At 37.8% G+C, this 17,831-nt stretch overlaps 1 protein-coding gene across 1 annotated transcript; it reads left to right on the forward strand.

The window, feature by feature from the left end:
- The first annotated feature begins 7,351 nt into the window (after positions 1–7,351).
- LOC113317091 lies at positions 7,352–8,783 on the forward strand. Its single transcript, XM_026565233.1, has 2 exons — positions 7,352–8,107; positions 8,203–8,783. The coding sequence occupies exons 1-2, from the start codon at positions 7,426–7,428 to the stop codon at positions 8,658–8,660; spliced, it is 1,140 nt and encodes a 379-aa protein (XP_026421018.1). The 5' UTR covers positions 7,352–7,425; the 3' UTR covers positions 8,661–8,783.
- Positions 8,784–17,831: the final 9,048 nt, after the last annotated feature.

Here is a 17,831-nt window from a genome sequence, read left to right on the forward strand (position 1 = left end):
AGCTAGAGTTACCTGTTATCATCGGCGTTACTCCACGAGTGTTAGCATGAAAACGATAAAATACTTTAGAAGGAAAAAACAAAAATGATCCAAGTAAAAAACTGGGAAACTCATATGCCATCCACCAATTCGCCAAGATTAAGAAAAAGGACACGTCTTGTGAAATATAAGATGTGTTGTACCCAATGTTAAATTTTTAATAAGTAAAAGCTTTATGACTAGCTATGAGAATGTTTTACTCATGAAATGAATCATCTTATGGTTTTGCAAGGCTGTTAATGGGGTGTCAAGTTTAGTGGGGTGTACCAAATCAAGATAAAAACTGTTTTGTCATATATGAAATCTGTTTTGTCTTATTATAATTTTGGTACACCCCACTTAATTTGGTACCCCTATTAGCGATGTTGTGGTTTTGCATCACTTTCATAAGTAAATTCATTCGCAAAACATTACCTTGGGCTTGGGGTGGAATTAGAAGTTTCCAACTTGGCATTCCCGGAACGCGCGATAGATGGTGTAGGCTGTAGCTACTGCATCTCTACGTTTTAATGCTTTTGACGGTGCGTCGGCAGATCGGGGTAGATAAGCTTGAAAGCTAATCATCCGGTGAGTTTGGTTAGTTACTGACACTTTTTTTTTTTACTCGGTCAATAAAATAGAATAAAAAAGCGAAACTGTACAGGGTTCAGGCTAATTTAGCGCTAAGCCAAAAGGCCGCACGCATAAACAACCTAAAAACGATAGTAAACCTCTCCAGGCCATTCAACAGATTGAATAAAACCTGGCCTACCCTCATAAAACTCATAATGATCCTCAGCCAACAAACATGCTTGTTTGGCCGAGACATCAGCTGAAAAATTAGCCTCTCTGAAGCTATGAACATAGCTAATATTGTTGTAAAAAGACTTCGTTATTCGCCATCTCTGCATTAGTTGCCACGGTAACTCTCCTTTTTGAAGAGCAAATATGCAAATCATCGAGTCTGATCTGATACACAAGTTCTTCACATTCCATCTTTGAGCAATAACAACACCGTAGATAACCGCACAAACTTCAGCATAGAAGTTAGTCTGCCAGCCCAGGCCAACGCATAAAACACCCAAGACTAACGAGTTGGAATCACGGAAAACAACACCAGAACCAGCTTGGCCCGGGTTGCCAAGTGATGCACCATCACAACAGATCATAAGTTCACCAGGATTTGGTGGCGACCAAGTAACTTCAATTGGATCAGAGTGATCGCAAGACCTATGCTTCACTCGAAAGAAATTAACAATACGCAAATCATCCAAATTATTATGCATATGGCCCTTCATTCTAATAGAGTTATCACGAATTACCTGATGAACTCTACCTTTAAATTCCAGCCAACAAACCCGCATGTTCTCAAAATAAGCTTTGTTACGCAACTTCCATAACTCCGTGACTATTGCCAGATTAGCAACAAGCCAAAGGTCTTTTATCATTCTACTCCGTCCCTTTGCCACCTTGTAAGATGCCACGAGATCCTCATTTGGTTGAAGCTTAAAAATAGCCGCTGCCCACTTCCATATCCTTTTAGCAAGTTTGCAATGCCAAGTAATATGGCTAACATCCTCGCAATCTTCCTTGCATAAACGACACATAGAAGGCATCTCCCTACCTGTCTTCTTCATAACATTATCATCAGAAGCACAACATTGTTTATGAAATAACTTCCAGTATTGAACACTCAAAGTAGGATGCACAACACTTCTAGAGAAAAGAGCTGCAGTTGGCGACACTTCAATAGGCCCACGGATGGCAGCCTTGGCAGACTTGACAGAGAAAGCACCCTTACTGTCCAAGTCCCAAATCTTATAATCATCTCCACCACCAATAAGAGGTAAATTATCAACATCAATATTGCAACGTATCATCAAATATTTAGTCTTTGGAGGAATAACCCAAGAGCCATCAACAATAATATCACTAACTTTGGCCTTAAAATCATTAGGCCCCTTTGTTGTAATGCCAAGGCGGCTTGCAATTGAAAAATCAGCACACCAATTATCAAAGAATAAGGAAGTATTAGCACCGTTACCTATAATTGAGCGTGTATGTCGTTGCACAAAGTTATGAACCAATCTGATTCCTGGAAAAACCGAAGAACCCAACTTATAATCAATCAAGTTGCCACTAACCTTGAAATATTTTGCCTTCAAGAATCTGGCCCAAGTCTTATTAGAGTCACGAATCGAGACCCACAACTTCATAAGCATGGCCTTATTAACATCATTCAACTTCTTTAGCCCAAGCCCACCTTCACGCCTAGAACGGCATAAATCATCATAAAGGACGGTGAAGTGTTTGCGCTTCTCAGCATCACCAGACCACAAAAAATTGCGGATGGCCCTCTCCACCGTCTTGATGGCTGTGCAAGGCCATTTATACACAGCCATGGAATGAAGCAAATAACTAGAGATTACTGATTTGATCAAAACTAACCGGGCTTGAAAAGACAAGAGCTTACCCTTCCAACCAACCAGCTTATCCATAATCTTTTCCATAACCTGACGAACATGAATATGACGCACAATACCAGGTTTCAACTGGATTCCCAAATACTTATCCGGGAATAACGCCCTTTCCATGCCCATAAAGTTTGCAATAGCAACAACACGAGAATGTCTATCTCCACCATAATAGAATTTGCTTTTGGCATAACTAACATACTGCCCGGAAGCACGTTGATACATGCCAAGCATCTCCTTCAAATTCTGCAGACTATGAAGATTTCCTTTACAGAAAATAAGAATATCATCCGCAAAGAGTAAATGAGTTGGGGCCACACCTTTCTTACTCACCATGTGGTGCATACTTCTAGAAGCAAACAACTTTGAGATATTGCGGCTCAAAACATCTTCAATAAGAACAAAAATCAGAGGGGAAAGAGGATCACCTTGACGAAGACCTCTTGTGATACTGAAAAAACCTTCAGGGCTACCATTAATCATAATAGAAATACAGGCAGAGTTAAGAATACTAAGCAACCACGAACACCAAGCCTCAGAAAAGCCATATTGATGAAAAACTTCAACAACAAACTCCCAACTAACCGTATCAAAAGCTTGGGCTATATCCAATTTAAGGCCGACATTACCATGCTTCCGTTCAACGCTAATCTCATTGACCAACTCCGAGGCCAAAGCTATGTTCTCATGAATATTTCTTCCTTTCATGAACGCCACTTGTTCTTCAGAAATCAACTTATTCAACACCGTGCCAAGCCTGGTCGCCATAATCTTTGTAATGATTTTGAAGAAGAAGTTGCTTAAACCGATTGGCCTATAGTCCTTAATAGCATCAGACTTATTATTTTTTGGGATTAGAACAATAAAACTAGAGTTAATGCCATTAGGAATTTTCTTCATCGCCCAACAGTTAGCAATAGCATTAAAAAGATCTCTAGAAATAATGTTCCAACAGATTCGAAAGAAAGAACCTGTAAATCCATCAGGGCCAGGTGCAGAATCCGCTCCCAGATCAAAAACCGCTTCTTTAACTTCCTCCAAGGATGGAATAGCATCCATAAAAGTACTCTCATCAGCTGAGATGCTCTCATGCTCATAATCAAACAAGCTCGGATCGATATTAACAGCTCCACCATTGAACTTTGCACGATAGTGATCAACAATGTAATCTTTTATTTCATCCTGCAAAAACAAAGTAGAGTTAGTAGAAATCTTCAGTTCTGAAATTGTGTTTTGGCTTCTCCTCATTCGAATGGCATTGTGAAAAAAACGAGTGTTTTGATCACCATCCTCCAACCAACTAGTTCTCGATTTGTGCTTGAGCATAGTGGCCAGCTCGGAACGCACATCATCAACAGCTTTCCTGGCATCAACAACCTTCAAAAATTGGATCTCACAACTAACATTATGATCCAAAATATCATTCTCCTTATCAAGATTCAATTCCGCTTGTTTTAAGCGAAAATTAACATCCCCAAACACCGTTCTATTCCAAATCTTCAATGCATCTTTCAATCGCTTCAACTTAGACGTAAAAACAAAAGGAGGCGCACCATCCAACCTAACATTCCAATTGTCCTTAACGAAATCCAAAAAAGAAGGATGAGAAAACCACATCTTCTGAATTCTAAAAGGAGCCCTCTTTGGCCTTGGACTATCAAAATCAAAACCCAAAAGAGGGGAATGATCCGAGCAGATCCTAGGCATAGCTTTGCACCTCCAGTTAGCAAACTTATCATGCCAAGCACCATTGATAACTGCCCTATCATGCTTAGAAACAATTCTATGAACTCCACTCCGACAATTAGTCCAAGTATATTTCTTCCCAATAGCATCCGCTTCCACCAAACCATTTTCAGAGATCCAACTTCGAAACTCATTCATATAAATTTCTTTGATCGGCCTACCACCCTTTTTCTCATCTAGACGCAATACACAATTGAAATCACCTAACACCAGCCACGGAATGGAAATATGTCCCAGCCCCAGTTGACGCCAAAGAGATCTCCTAGCTACCGCATCATACGAAGCATGAACAACCGTAATAAAATTACCAGAAAAATCCAAAGTGATAGCCTGTTTAGAAGAAGATAAAACAATCGTCCTTGCAAGAGTATTCCTCCAAAATACCCAAATGTTACCTCTTTGACCATGCACCTCATTAGTGATAACATCCTCACAAAAATCAAGCAAATTAAGCTTCCTAATAAAACGTGTAGTGCAACAAACCTGAGGCTCCGCAATACAAATAACATCAGGATTGTGCAAGCGATAAAGCTCACCCAACTTGGCCCTTGCACCTTCTTTAGCCAAGCCTTGAGCATTCCAATAAAATACACACATTAATTAACTCTACTCTTTGAAGGGCTTGCCGAACCCTGTCTAGAAGACCTTCCACCTCGTGTTTGAACTTGACTGACAGCTACCACAGCAACTGGCTTCTTCTTAGGAGCTTTCGATTTTTTCTTCTTGTCATCTAACTCCTTCTTCTCACGATCAGCTAGCTCCTTATCAGCAAGGATCTCTAAATTCCTTGCATCCTCTTCAACTATGTTTGAGTTGTTGATAGCAACTACAACCTCAATCACTTCATCAGCCTCAATAACCACCTTATCAATGTCTTCGGTCCCAGCTTCAAACCTATTAGAAAGAGTTAAGTTTTCTAAAGATTTAGCTGGTGTAGATCTTCTTGAGGTCTTAGTGGCTGCACTAAAACTAGCTTCCTCATGAGCATCCATAGCAATTGGAGTATTAACCGGATAATGATGCAAATCCAAAACCTGCTTCCTCAAATTCTCTAGCTTTGTCCTAGCAATATTTTGTTGAATTTTGGCAGCTTCGGCATCAGCCTCACGTTGCCTAGTTGCTTCCTTCATGGCCTCATAATTCCTATAAGCTTCCATCTCTTGCATCTCCAAATCGATATCATCTTCCTTTGTTAAATTATCGTGCACCATCTCCTCAAGCACAGCACCAACACTCCGTAAAACCGATTCCGCATCTTCATTGCGGACAGATTCCGCACCTTCTTTATGCAACCCAGGAGTAGCTTCACCACCAGCGTTTGTATCATCTCTGCACTGCTCAGATATGCCACCATCCATAAGCTGCACGGACTGAACAACACTCTTGTTGTGAGCCTCAACAGTTGGAGCTACACCATCATGCGGCACGGACAAAGCTGTAGCATCAGTAGGCACCTCCAATTCATTATCATCATCTTCTAAAGTAGCACCAGCACTATTGCTATGCTCAGGAAAGATTGTACGTGTTCCAGTTGCCATCTCAAGAACTGATTGCCTCTTCTTCAACACTATGGGCTCCTCACCATGCTTAGGTTGTTCTTTTTCCAAGAGTGGAGCATCAGACGGCACATTCTTCTTACCTTTAGGAATTCGTTCTTTTTGCCAGAAATTCTTAAGATCATCCATATCAGCTTCAATTGCTTTTTTAATCTCAGGATCAGTTTCAACTTCAGCCTTGTCTTTCAAATCATCATATTTTTTTGTTCTACAATCAGATTTTTTGTGGCCGATAGATTTACAATAGTCGCAAAAGCTTGGCCTGTTAAGGATTTCATAATCTTGAACAAAAATTTCATCATTCTCCTCACCATCAATCAAAATTCTTCCCAAAGGTTGGGAAAAATCTATGTCGATCAGAGCTGCAGCAAAGTAACCATATTCATGACGCAAAGTACGCGGATCAACTGATACCGGCTTACCAAGCCCTCTTGCCATCCTAAAAATCGTCTCTTCATCCCAAAACTCCATTGGCAAAGCCGTGAAACGAACCCAAACTGCAGCTCTGGTAATCTTATCTTTTCCAGGATCAAACATAGGCGTCCATAGATAAATTTTGAGCTGTTGAATTCCGTTTGAAGATTTAATCTTCCACGGACCATCATAACTTACACGTTTACGATCATCTTCATTGTCTAGCTTAATAACAAAGTAACCCTTCTTCCATGGAATAAATTGGACCGAACCAGATAGCTTCCATTGATGCAATAACTCTCTTTTCACATCTTCAAACTTTAGGGTTTTGAAAAAAACCAAACGACCAACCAAACTAAATCTCCACACAGCCTTAATCCTTGCATGAGTCTCGCGTGGGATCTTAATCAAAACATCATTATTAGTTGTGGAACGAATTGGAGGATGGGAAAGAGTTTCAGCATCAATTCGTGACAAAACATGAGTTCTTCTCCTTCATATAGCCGCATAAGATCCTTCCATATTCACGCCCTGATTCCTATCTTCTTGTGGATTCCTAAACGCGCCATGAGTTCCATCTTCAACCTGAGAAGCGCCATGATTGTTGCTCGACGCACCATGATTGCTAATCTCAATCCTAGACGCGTTATGATTGCCGGTTTCCATCAGATTCCTAAACGCGTTAGGATTTGATTCTTCGTGCTGTCTCCCAAACTCGGATGAGTTAGGGTTCATAGCATTAGTGTTTGATAAATTATTCCTAGGGATATAGATACTTTTTGATCTTGATTGATTCCACATCCTTTTGCCAAAAACTGGTGGATTATGGTCTTGATTTTGCGCCATGAAAGCGCAAAATCACAAGAAAATTAAAAACGCAAAGAGAAAAGAGGGGGAGAAAAAACCGGAGCTACACCACGTGAAACCCTAGAGTTTTCGCTTTTTTGGTTAGCTACTGACACGAAGTCACTGAACCGTGATGTAATTTAGGGCAAGCTAATATGAGCCCATATCCAGCAACCTCAATTTAATGTTTTCTCCTGTGACATCTAACGGTCAACATTTCATGGAAATAGTTACTTCTACCATCATAATCCATATCTATATATACTCATTTCATTTCTCCCTCTACACACAACCAAATTCGCTCTGTTTTGTAACCGAAAAAAACTCAATACTTATCTGCAAAAAGCAAGAACCTTGAAAAACAAAATTTAATGGCAGTATCACTTTCTTCGAGTATTCTCTCTGTGAAGACTGTGCTTATCTCTGTTGGTTTTCTATCGGCAGCATTCATTTTGAATCTGTCACTTCCGTTAGTATTAGAATTCATAGTTAATCAACTTCCTCAACTATGGAACTCTATGAAATCATGGCTTGCACCTCCTTATCTATATATACTAATTAACGGTATTATCCTTACAATTGCTGCTTCTTCGAGGTTTCATCATCAACATGGTGATAAAATCAGCGATGATCAGGATATGGAGATTTTAACAACTACTGCTCCGCTGAGCAAGATTCAAGCAAATCAATCTCTTCCAGATTTCCCAATCTCTTCCGTTGATGATGATAAGGAAATTTTTGTTATCTCGAGAAATTATCCTGTAATCACAGAGCCGGAGGTTCTTGATGAATTTGTAACCGAGGAAAAGAATAATCCGGTTGTTTCGAAGCTGGAAACGGAACCGGTGAAGATGTACGGACAACTGAAGAAAAGTAATCTGGCAGAAATGAAGTCGATAATTGACTCTACATTTACAGATGGAGCTGTAAACTCTACATCCACATGGACACTAAACAGAGGAGATTCCATTGAGATTCCATCGGAATATTCTGATAAACCACCTATGTCTTCTCGATTTGGTCATCGGAAAAGCACGAAAAGTAATAACGAATGTATGATTTCAACGAACTATACGTTACTTTTTTCAAACCGGTAACAAATTGTTTCTGATTATTTTATTGTAAACTGATAAGTTTGAAATATTCAGGTGGGAAGGGATTACGATCGGTGGCGAACCGGAAGAGGAACGATACACTAGAGAGTACATGGAAGACGATAACAGAACTAGCCAGACATCTCAAGAAATCTGATACGTGGGAAACTCACAACACTACTTCTTCACACGTGTCGTCAGCATCATTATCTTCTTCCTCAGCAGCACCATTATCGTCTGATCATCAATTTAATCAGCTCAATAAGATGAAGAAATCTGAAACGTTTATCAAAGATGGTGTTGGTGGTGCAAATACGACTACTACTACATTGCGTCGTGGTAATTCAGGGAAGTTAAGAAAAGAACCATCACTGAGTCAAGATGATTTGAATCGACGAGTTGAAGCGTTCATTAATAAGTTTAATGAAGAAATGAGGTTACAGAGACAGGAGTCTTTGATTCAGTATAATGAAATGGTTAAACAAGGATTAGTCACTAAAAAGGGAGAGTGAATTCAGAACTGTTTTTCTTCCTAGTATTAAGAGTTTATTTATTTCTGTTAATTTTATTCAAGAATTAAGATCTTGTGTAAATACATACTCAAATCTAGAAACAAACAAATGAAATTTTACCAAGTTAAAATGTTAAATGTCACTGCACATGAAATTCTTAAATCTTATCAAGATTTAGGCAAAGAAATATTGTTATCCGTGCTGTTTGTTTGTTTGCATTTGCATGCACAGACGAAGATAAGATCAAACAAACAGCAAGAAGAATAAATGTAGTACACTACAAGTTAGATACAGGATTTCAAAATGGGAATTTAGTAACAGATAGTCAACCATTAGCAGCACTCTAGGTTGTACTGTAGTAGGGAATGAGGAGGAATGGGGGCATTAATAGTCGAGACTCGAGTGCATCCCAGCATGAACCGACCATGTTTGGACCATAAATATTCACTCAAAAAGTGATGGGGCGTCATTATCATTCTCACCTGCTATCTGGGTCATCATGGCTCCGCCAATTCAATACCAAAGACTGATATTTCAACCAATCACCACGGCCAATGCCAAAAGCAGCTAAAGGTACTCAAAGCGCGTGAGTCCTACATGATATATGGGTACAACTTGTAATGTGTTTATTTAGGGTAGAGTGACAACCTCTGCTTCCTGCGAGAAGGGTCTACAATGTTCACTAAATCACTATACAAAGTCAATTTTGGCTTTTAAATGAAGGATCGAGATTTGATATCCGCCAAATGCCACATAAGGTATTTCATTTTTGTTAAATTTGTCAACGAGTCTCGTATAGGGTGGAGTACTTTGTATGGCTCACAACCAAGCACAATTTCAAAATGCGTATGTAGTGGCTAGTATTTAGATAATACACCCAAGCTGCACTAAGTACGAGAGAACATGAGAGGGTAGAAAACTCCATACAGAGTTCCAGACTTCCAGTGATTACATCTTATCCTTGGCTCGGAGGCTAAGGATTTTTATAAGAAAATCTGGACGCAAAACAAAAAAATTGTCCAACTTGCCGCCCTGCCTTCAATGCCGGGCATGTAGACCGTAGTGAACTCACTACAAATTGGATTATCAGGAACAACTTTCATCTCTATGGATTGAGATAATTGGGAATAGATTGAAGGGATTAGAGGATTAGGAGAAGAACTAGACGAATTAGGGAAATAAGAAGAAGACATTGATAGACAAGAAGTTGCAGAAGCAATTAGGGAAGAAGATAAAGTTCTCACATTATTCATTAGCTACTCACGGTTACAGGTCTTCTGGCTAATATAGCCGGATCACTATTCTCAACATAGAATACCTAAATTACCCTCCAGATAATAATAGACTACCACATATATCCTATCCCAGGTACATGACAAATACCCACTCCTTCAAATCATCCTTGTCCTCAAGGATGAAAGATAAGAACTGAGCTCGGCTAAGGAGAGGAACTGTTGCTGCGGCTGCATCGTACAACTAGTAGCAAACGTGAACGTGATGCTGACAGACTTCAAACAGAAACTCAGAACCCATTGATCTTTTCAAGTGAACAGCAGGGCTCAAGCCTGGTTATGGTTCCATTGTAGTAACAATTAACATCAAAAACGACACTTGAAATGACTGTATAAGCCACTTGAGCATAGGAGATCCTTGAACAGAAGATTCTACAACCGGCTACATAAGCACCCTTGAGCATACTGTCTTCATTGTAATAACCTGGCATGTGTAGAAGTTGTCGTCGCCAACATATTCCTACTGCTAAGAGATTACCTATTTCATTGCTTACAAGTAACTCAACTTGGATAATTGAATTGTAGCCAATAACGATAGATTAACCATCTGAGCTACCAATATCATAACTTCAGCTCTGGCAGAGGATCCAGTAATTGATTTAAGATTCTTGGACTGGTTGGCATATTCAAAGTGAACTGGTTTTACTTGCAGGGATCCCAGGCCAGTTACAGTTTGGGGTAGATCTCGTAACCCAACAACAAATGAAGAAAAGCATAACAAGACTGGCTAAGAGTGTCCCCATCATCAGCAGGCCTATTTCTGTAATGCCCTGTACAGTTCTTTGTACTGCCTTATATCTGACCCCATCACCAATTCTAATTATCCAGTTGAATTTGTAGATACTTGCAGATAAGAATGTTGATCCTGTCCATTCACTAGATGAGAAAGCCCCTGCAAAAATTCCAACCTCAACGAATTTTACCTTCTTTTGTATCCTTCCAATACCAAGTACAGCACCACGAGGAGTTCCAGTGGTTTGTATGAACATGAAGACCCATTCTGTCCAAACCCTTATTTGGTTGATATCAAATTCCAACCTTAGATCTCTTAAAAGTGTAAAGCAATAATGTACTGCAGTTAAACCATCTTGAAAAGCCCACCAGATGAGGGATGACATAAGCACTTCCACTAAAACAAGTTTGTACTGTACACATACACCACTCTGAAGTATAACACTAACTGGGAAGAGCGTTTCCATCTTCGTGAACCCTTGCGAAGCTCTTTGTATTTCAATAGGACATTCAACAAGAAACTGATGAGAAACCCCTTGTGCATTACCAATTTACTTTCCTTTGTCACATGAAGTTTTGAAATAGGACAAAAAACATTAACTTGCCACCAGATTTTATCAATTAACTCGCAAGCTTCTTGACTGCCATCTATTTTAACCAACAAAAAAGCATTTGAATACCTCAATGACATTTCAAAACAGTACCCGTGTTCTGAACTTAATCCATACACAGATTTTGCATTCCATTGAAGCATTAAATTCAACCCATGAAGAACAGACAAACCAGAAGTAAGTAAACTAAAACGGGAGTTAGAGTTATTACTAATGTAATATGAATACCTTGTAATCAATTTTAGCAACCTCTCACGATCAAATACCTTTTCAGTGATAAACATTTGACAATGGAAACATCTTGTAATGCTCAAAATTCTCCGTACACAAGCAGGGACTATGAGGAAACAATACCTCGGCTGTAACTTTAGAAAGCCCATGTTTCCCTTGAAACTCCACCTATTATTGGTATAAATCTGGAGAATCAGTTCATCTGCATTGCCAAACTCATTATTCCTTGTCACGTAAGATATCGAATTAGTGCAGAGAACAATATTGCGTCGTTGCTTCTCCTCAAAGAGCATGCTGGCAACACGCTTGTGTCCATTTTTTTTCAATTTAAGCACATCAGAAAACTCAATAAACAAATCCAAATGGTACCCAATTCAGAAAACACGGAAATAAGATTTGCACTGGAATGACGCATTAAAATCAACCTATTCGGAGCAAGCAAACCAAAGTTAAGTATACCAAAACTGCAACGAAACTGTTATTGTTGTATGAATACATCATGATCATTTCAAACCACTTTCCTCGATCAAACAACATTCGACTACAAACATAATTGGCGATATCATCTCTATGTGCTATTTTCACAATTAGTTCCCTACCATAACAACAGTATCCCTCTTTGATGAATACACACTCAGCTGAATTAGTAAACATTGAATATAATTTGTACCCCTCTTGAAGAACAAGCACATAAACAGATTTTCCATTGAACTCAAATTTACTTTGAACATAATAAGAATACCTTATAATAGCTTCAAGGCCCTTTCCACGATCAAATAACATACGAGTAAAATGGAAAATAACGAAGAGACACTTAGCAACTAAAGAATAGTAACTCAACCTACCCCTTTGAAGTTGCAAGAGGAAATCAATTCCAACACCCCATAAATTCCAAACTGCACTCTCAGGCATTTTATCAAACGATGGTTCCGCAGTACTAGGAACACCACATTCAGCTAACATATCGACAATTGCTTCACCAAACAACCGATCTAATTGGTACCCAGGTTTATGAATCAGGTCATGAACACAAATGCCATTGTAGTTGGCTATTAAGGAAGAACAAACATCGAGTGCAAACGAGCATGAAGTAGCTGTATCAAACCCGAATTCATAAACACCAACCAAATACGAAAACCTCTCAATGAGTTTGAAATCCTTTACCTCAGCATTTGTAAACTTTCTAACTTGAGAATTCAAAGCAATATTAAGAGAATTATGTTCAGAAACGAATGGTTTTCCCTCTTGATAATCCAGAAACACCGACTTCCCAATATATTTCTGAACTTCATTAACAACACTGGAATCATCAACACCATAGAAATCAAATATGGGTGTAGATTGAGAATTACCTCCATGTGTTGCACTTGGAGTTGAAGAATTTTGAATTAATTCTCTTACTGAACTTAAATCTCCTGATTCAAGTGAAATTGATTCCAATTTGACGTCAATTTCGTTCTCGGTTATCTTCGACTCCGATTCACTAGATCCGTGAGAGCGATTTGGTGTTGCAGTAGAATCTAAAACTTCATCTGGTATTGGTGGGTTTGAAGTTTGTTGAGTGAAATTAATAGTTGAACTTGAATCATCTATCACTTCTTCCATGACAATCTCATTCTCCATCTCCGTAGGTTCCATATCCCCAACCTCTTGTAGTGATTCCAACTTCTTCTCGGCGATGGAAATGAGAGTTTCAATTTGTAGAAGATTAAAATCACGATCTGGTGAATTCCTATCCCATATTAGACGTATAGACTTCATTCTCAAATCAAATAATTCATTGTATAATGCTTGTCTGGCTTCATATTTATCTTGTTCTAAGTTATCAACCCTAGTGGTTAATTCTTCAATTTCTGCCTCTACTTGTGAAGCTTTAGTTGTTGCAGCGGCCATCGTAGCGGTCGGAGAATTGACCGCTCTGATACCACTTATAGTGAACTCACTACAAATTGGATTATCAGGAACATCTTTCATCTCTATGGGTTGAGAAATTGGGAATAAATTGAAGGGATTAGAGGATTAGGAGAAGAACTAGACGAATTAGGGAAATAAGAAGAAGACATTGATAGACAAGAAGTTGCAGAAGAAATTAAGGAAGAAGATAAAGTTCTCACATTATTCATTAGCTACTCACGGTTACAGGTCTTCTGGCTTATATAGACGGATCACTATTCTCAACATAGAATACCTAAACTACCCTCCAGATAATAATAGACTACCACATATATCCTATCCCAGGTACATGACATAGACCCAGTTCTAATTGCCCATAATCCAAGTTATCAAGCTGGGCTAGACCCTTCAAGCAGTATCGTAAGTCCCATATTCTGTTGCACAAGGCTGCTTAAATATAGTTGCTTGATAAATATGACTGTAGTTTTTGAAACACTTGGCTCGGCTTCTTAATCCACCGAAACTGATTTTCTAACGGCTTCTCTTGAATGTAGTCCATGCTTTTATTAACCATAACCCATTCAAAAAAAGTGTTTTATCTAACCAAGCATAATTAAATTATACATAACCCAAAATATTAAGATGATCATTAAAAACCTAAATCAAAATATTAAGATGATCATTAAAAACCTAAAACAAAATATAAAGATGATCATTAAAAACCTAAATCAACATAAAAAGTTATTTATCTAATATTTATGATTAAGTCTATGTAAGATATTTGGCATGATTAATATTTTGAAGAATAATCAATTACCCTCAATGAATATTGGTGCAATCATGATTGAGAAAAAAATCATCTTAGAGATTTATTCTATAGATTGTGTTTATGGAGTTTTAATGGTCCTGGAAAAAGAATCAAACTCTAAGTTAATTCCATTTTTATTGATGTTGTTGTGGAAATTTTTCAATGGAACAATTAGGATATACACTCATATTAATTATAATATAGTACTATATCATGATTAAGAAAAAAAGAATATCATTTCAGAGAGAATTAGGAATCAGGATTTTTGTTGTTTTTAGGGAAAAATAAGAATTAGGGTTTATAATTGTCTGAGAATTATAAAAAAACCATTATAACCAATTTAAAATATAATGAAGTATGATTAAATGAAAAGTTAGGGTTTATTTTGATCTCGCGGAAATATGAAGAATTTAAGTTAAATTGTTAAATTATGACGTGTTTGGATTTTCAATTTAACTTAAACTTTATGGGTTATGGTTAATAAACATGCGGGCTATATTTAAGAGAAGCCTTTTCTAACATCCATATGATATCTCTTGTTATTAATAGAGCAACACAATTCAAAACTCTTAAGAAATTCTGTTGGAGACGATCTCTTGGTAAATCCACCGAATAATAATGATCAATTAGAAAAGTTGCACTTGATCTAGTCCATTTTGGACTAGACCGAGCAAAGAATTTGTTTTATTTTCATTAGTATTAATTTTTAGTGTAGGATTTTAATTTTGGTTTGATTTTGATGTCGTTTGACATTTTTCTTCGCCTTTGGAGCGATTATATCTTCGCTTTTGTGCGATTTTGTCTTCATCTTTATGGTGATTTTATCTCCAATTCGATGGTGACTATTTCTAGGAATTTTGGTTGGTATGTGGTTTGTTATTTTGGATTTTTCAAGAACATTAATGATTCAACTAGCCGGCGCTGCGATTTCACCTTCAATCGAAGAGATTTAGGGCATTCAGGTTCTTCTCAAACAATGGTTAGAGAAAATTACTTCTCAATTTCAGAAGCATCTCTTTTTGAAGAAGACAACTATCTTAAATGGTCGGATTTTATTCCGGTTTATACCATCCTTCCTCCTCCCTACAAAAATTGGACATTATTGCAATTCATCGCTCTTTCTCTTCGGGATTTATTTCGAAATTTGTATCTTTATTTGTATTTGGATTTTAACTTTCTTGTTTTACGATGTTCTTGATTGTTAGAGCACTGCTCGGTCGAACTCGCAAGCGTTGCTATCTCAAGCTTGTTTGTCAAGTTTAGTTGCCAAAACTATAAGTCTTGATTTCTAGTCTACTTATATCTAAGTCTCGGATTAGGATAGTAAGTGTAGTTGAGATTTAGACTTCATGGCGTTCATCGAATGAAGACGAAGAACTACTCAAGAGAACTTGTGGAACTTCATCAACAAAAGGTATGTGGAGACTTGAACTCATCTATCACTCAAAAGTCTATCTACTATATCTCCTATGTGAGACAAAATGTCGTATTGCTATATAGATTTCAATTATACACATTTGGTATTTCGAGCCGAGTTTATCTCGCTTATCAATTTCTCGAAATGTGTGTTGGTAAGCTTTCGCTTTAACCAAGCTCATCTTTTAATCTTGACGAAAGTCAAAAGATGATCATGTGAAAATCGCCTTGTAACATCTTACATGATTTGTGTGAGACAGTCATTTGATGTAGACTCGGAATGTTTCGTATTGATCATTCGATCACTTGAAAATTGCTTTGAAGCTAATAGTTTGTGTGAGACAGCTGTTGTCGTCTTCCAAGAATGTTTCAATGATTGAAATGAGGGTTAAGAACACATAACCATGATTGGACATAACATAGTGTGTGTAATCACATTTGTGTAAAGTCCAAAATCCGTGAACCTTGGTATGCGTACCCGTACGCGTACTGTCTGGTTATGGATGTCCGGGAACCAAGTATGCATACCCGTACGCATACTGGTGGAAGTTCATGTTCCGTGAATATCTGATGGAGTTTGAAAAAGTAAATGGTTTGCGTACCCATACGCGTACTGGCGTAACCAAACTCGGTCGGGCTACTTAGGTATGCGCACTCGTTTGCATACTTAAGTAGGTCATGTTCTAAAATCGGTTTGTTCATGAACTAATACATTTATATAATAAGGAATGCAATCTTTTGCAAACTGTGTCTATAATGTTCATGAAATAATTCGAGTGAATCAAAATCGATTTTTCTTCAATTGTGTCTTGTATACTTCTATGAGAATATAAACAATTAAACAACTCTCTAACTAGTTTCATTTGAGTCATTTGAACTAGTTATGATAAAGATGAATAAGGGTGATATGAAAGTGCTCATATGGCTAACCATTGGTTAAATATTTTTGAACCAACTAAGTGTACACGTTTAGGTACGGTTACCTTTATCTAAATGACCGTACAATTCATTTGTGTATAACAAGCTAAGTTCGATCTAACGGTTGAAAGATATTAGATTGAATCTAATCAGGTTTTCATCCAACGGTGAATATTGAATGCTTTGTTTCCAAGATAACATTGATTGCAAACCCTGATTTGGAGACTATATAAAGGAGAACTCTAGCAACTGGGAAACTTAATCCGCACACCCCATGTGTTATTGTAGTTGCGACTAGAGTCGATTCTCCTTTAACCTTAGGTTTTTCACGAAACTCTGTAGGTTAACGACTTGAAGACTTCATTGGTGTTGTGAAGCCAGACTCAACTATTTTCTCTGTAGTTGCGTGTTTTAATCTTGCCCTGTTCTATCGTATTGAGTACTATATTCTCTAAGATTTTCTCGAGATTGATTCTTTGATAGGCAAGATAAAAAGTAGTCACAAACATCTTCGTCTCATCGTTTGTGATTCCACAATATCTTGTTTCGTTAATCGATTAAGATTATTGTGAGGTGATTGATAATTTTAGGCTGTTTTTCGGGAATATAAGACCGGTTTATTAATTGGTTTATCGAACAAAACTCATAGGTTTATCTGTGGGAGACAGATTTATCTATACAATAGACTTTTCTGTGTGATACAAATTTGTTTATCAAGTATTCGACTTTGGGTCATAGCAACTCTTAGTTGTGGGTGAGATCAGCTAAGTGAATCAAGTACGTAGAGTCCTGCTGGGATTCAGAGACGTAAGGAGTGCAACTATACCTTGATCAGTGTGAGATTGATTAGGTCTCAACTACATTCCAGTCCGAAGTTAGCTTGGAGTAAGCTAGTGTCTGTAGAGGCTTAATATAATTTGGTGTTCAAATCTGGACTAGGTCCCGGGGTTTTTTTCCGCATTTGTGGTTTCCTCGTTAACAAAACTTCTGGTGTCTGTGTTATTTCTTTTCTGCATTATATATTGTTATATAATAGAAATATCACATGTCGTGCGTTGAACTGGTCAATCGGTAGATCCAACCTTTGGTTGTTGATTGAAATTGATTGATCCTTGAACATTGGTCTTTGGTACCGTTCAATTTATTTTTCTTATATTCAATCGGGCTCGCAAATTCCTACTTGTTTGATTGCGGATTGAATTGAGAAATTGAGATACAAATCTTGGATATACTTTTATTGAGATTTAGTCTGAATGTCTAGTTGATTCTC

The sequence above is a fragment of the Papaver somniferum genome, chromosome 10 (assembly GCF_003573695.1).
Source record: "Papaver somniferum cultivar HN1 chromosome 10, ASM357369v1, whole genome shotgun sequence".
NCBI classification, from domain to species: domain Eukaryota; kingdom Viridiplantae; phylum Streptophyta; class Magnoliopsida; order Ranunculales; family Papaveraceae; genus Papaver; species Papaver somniferum.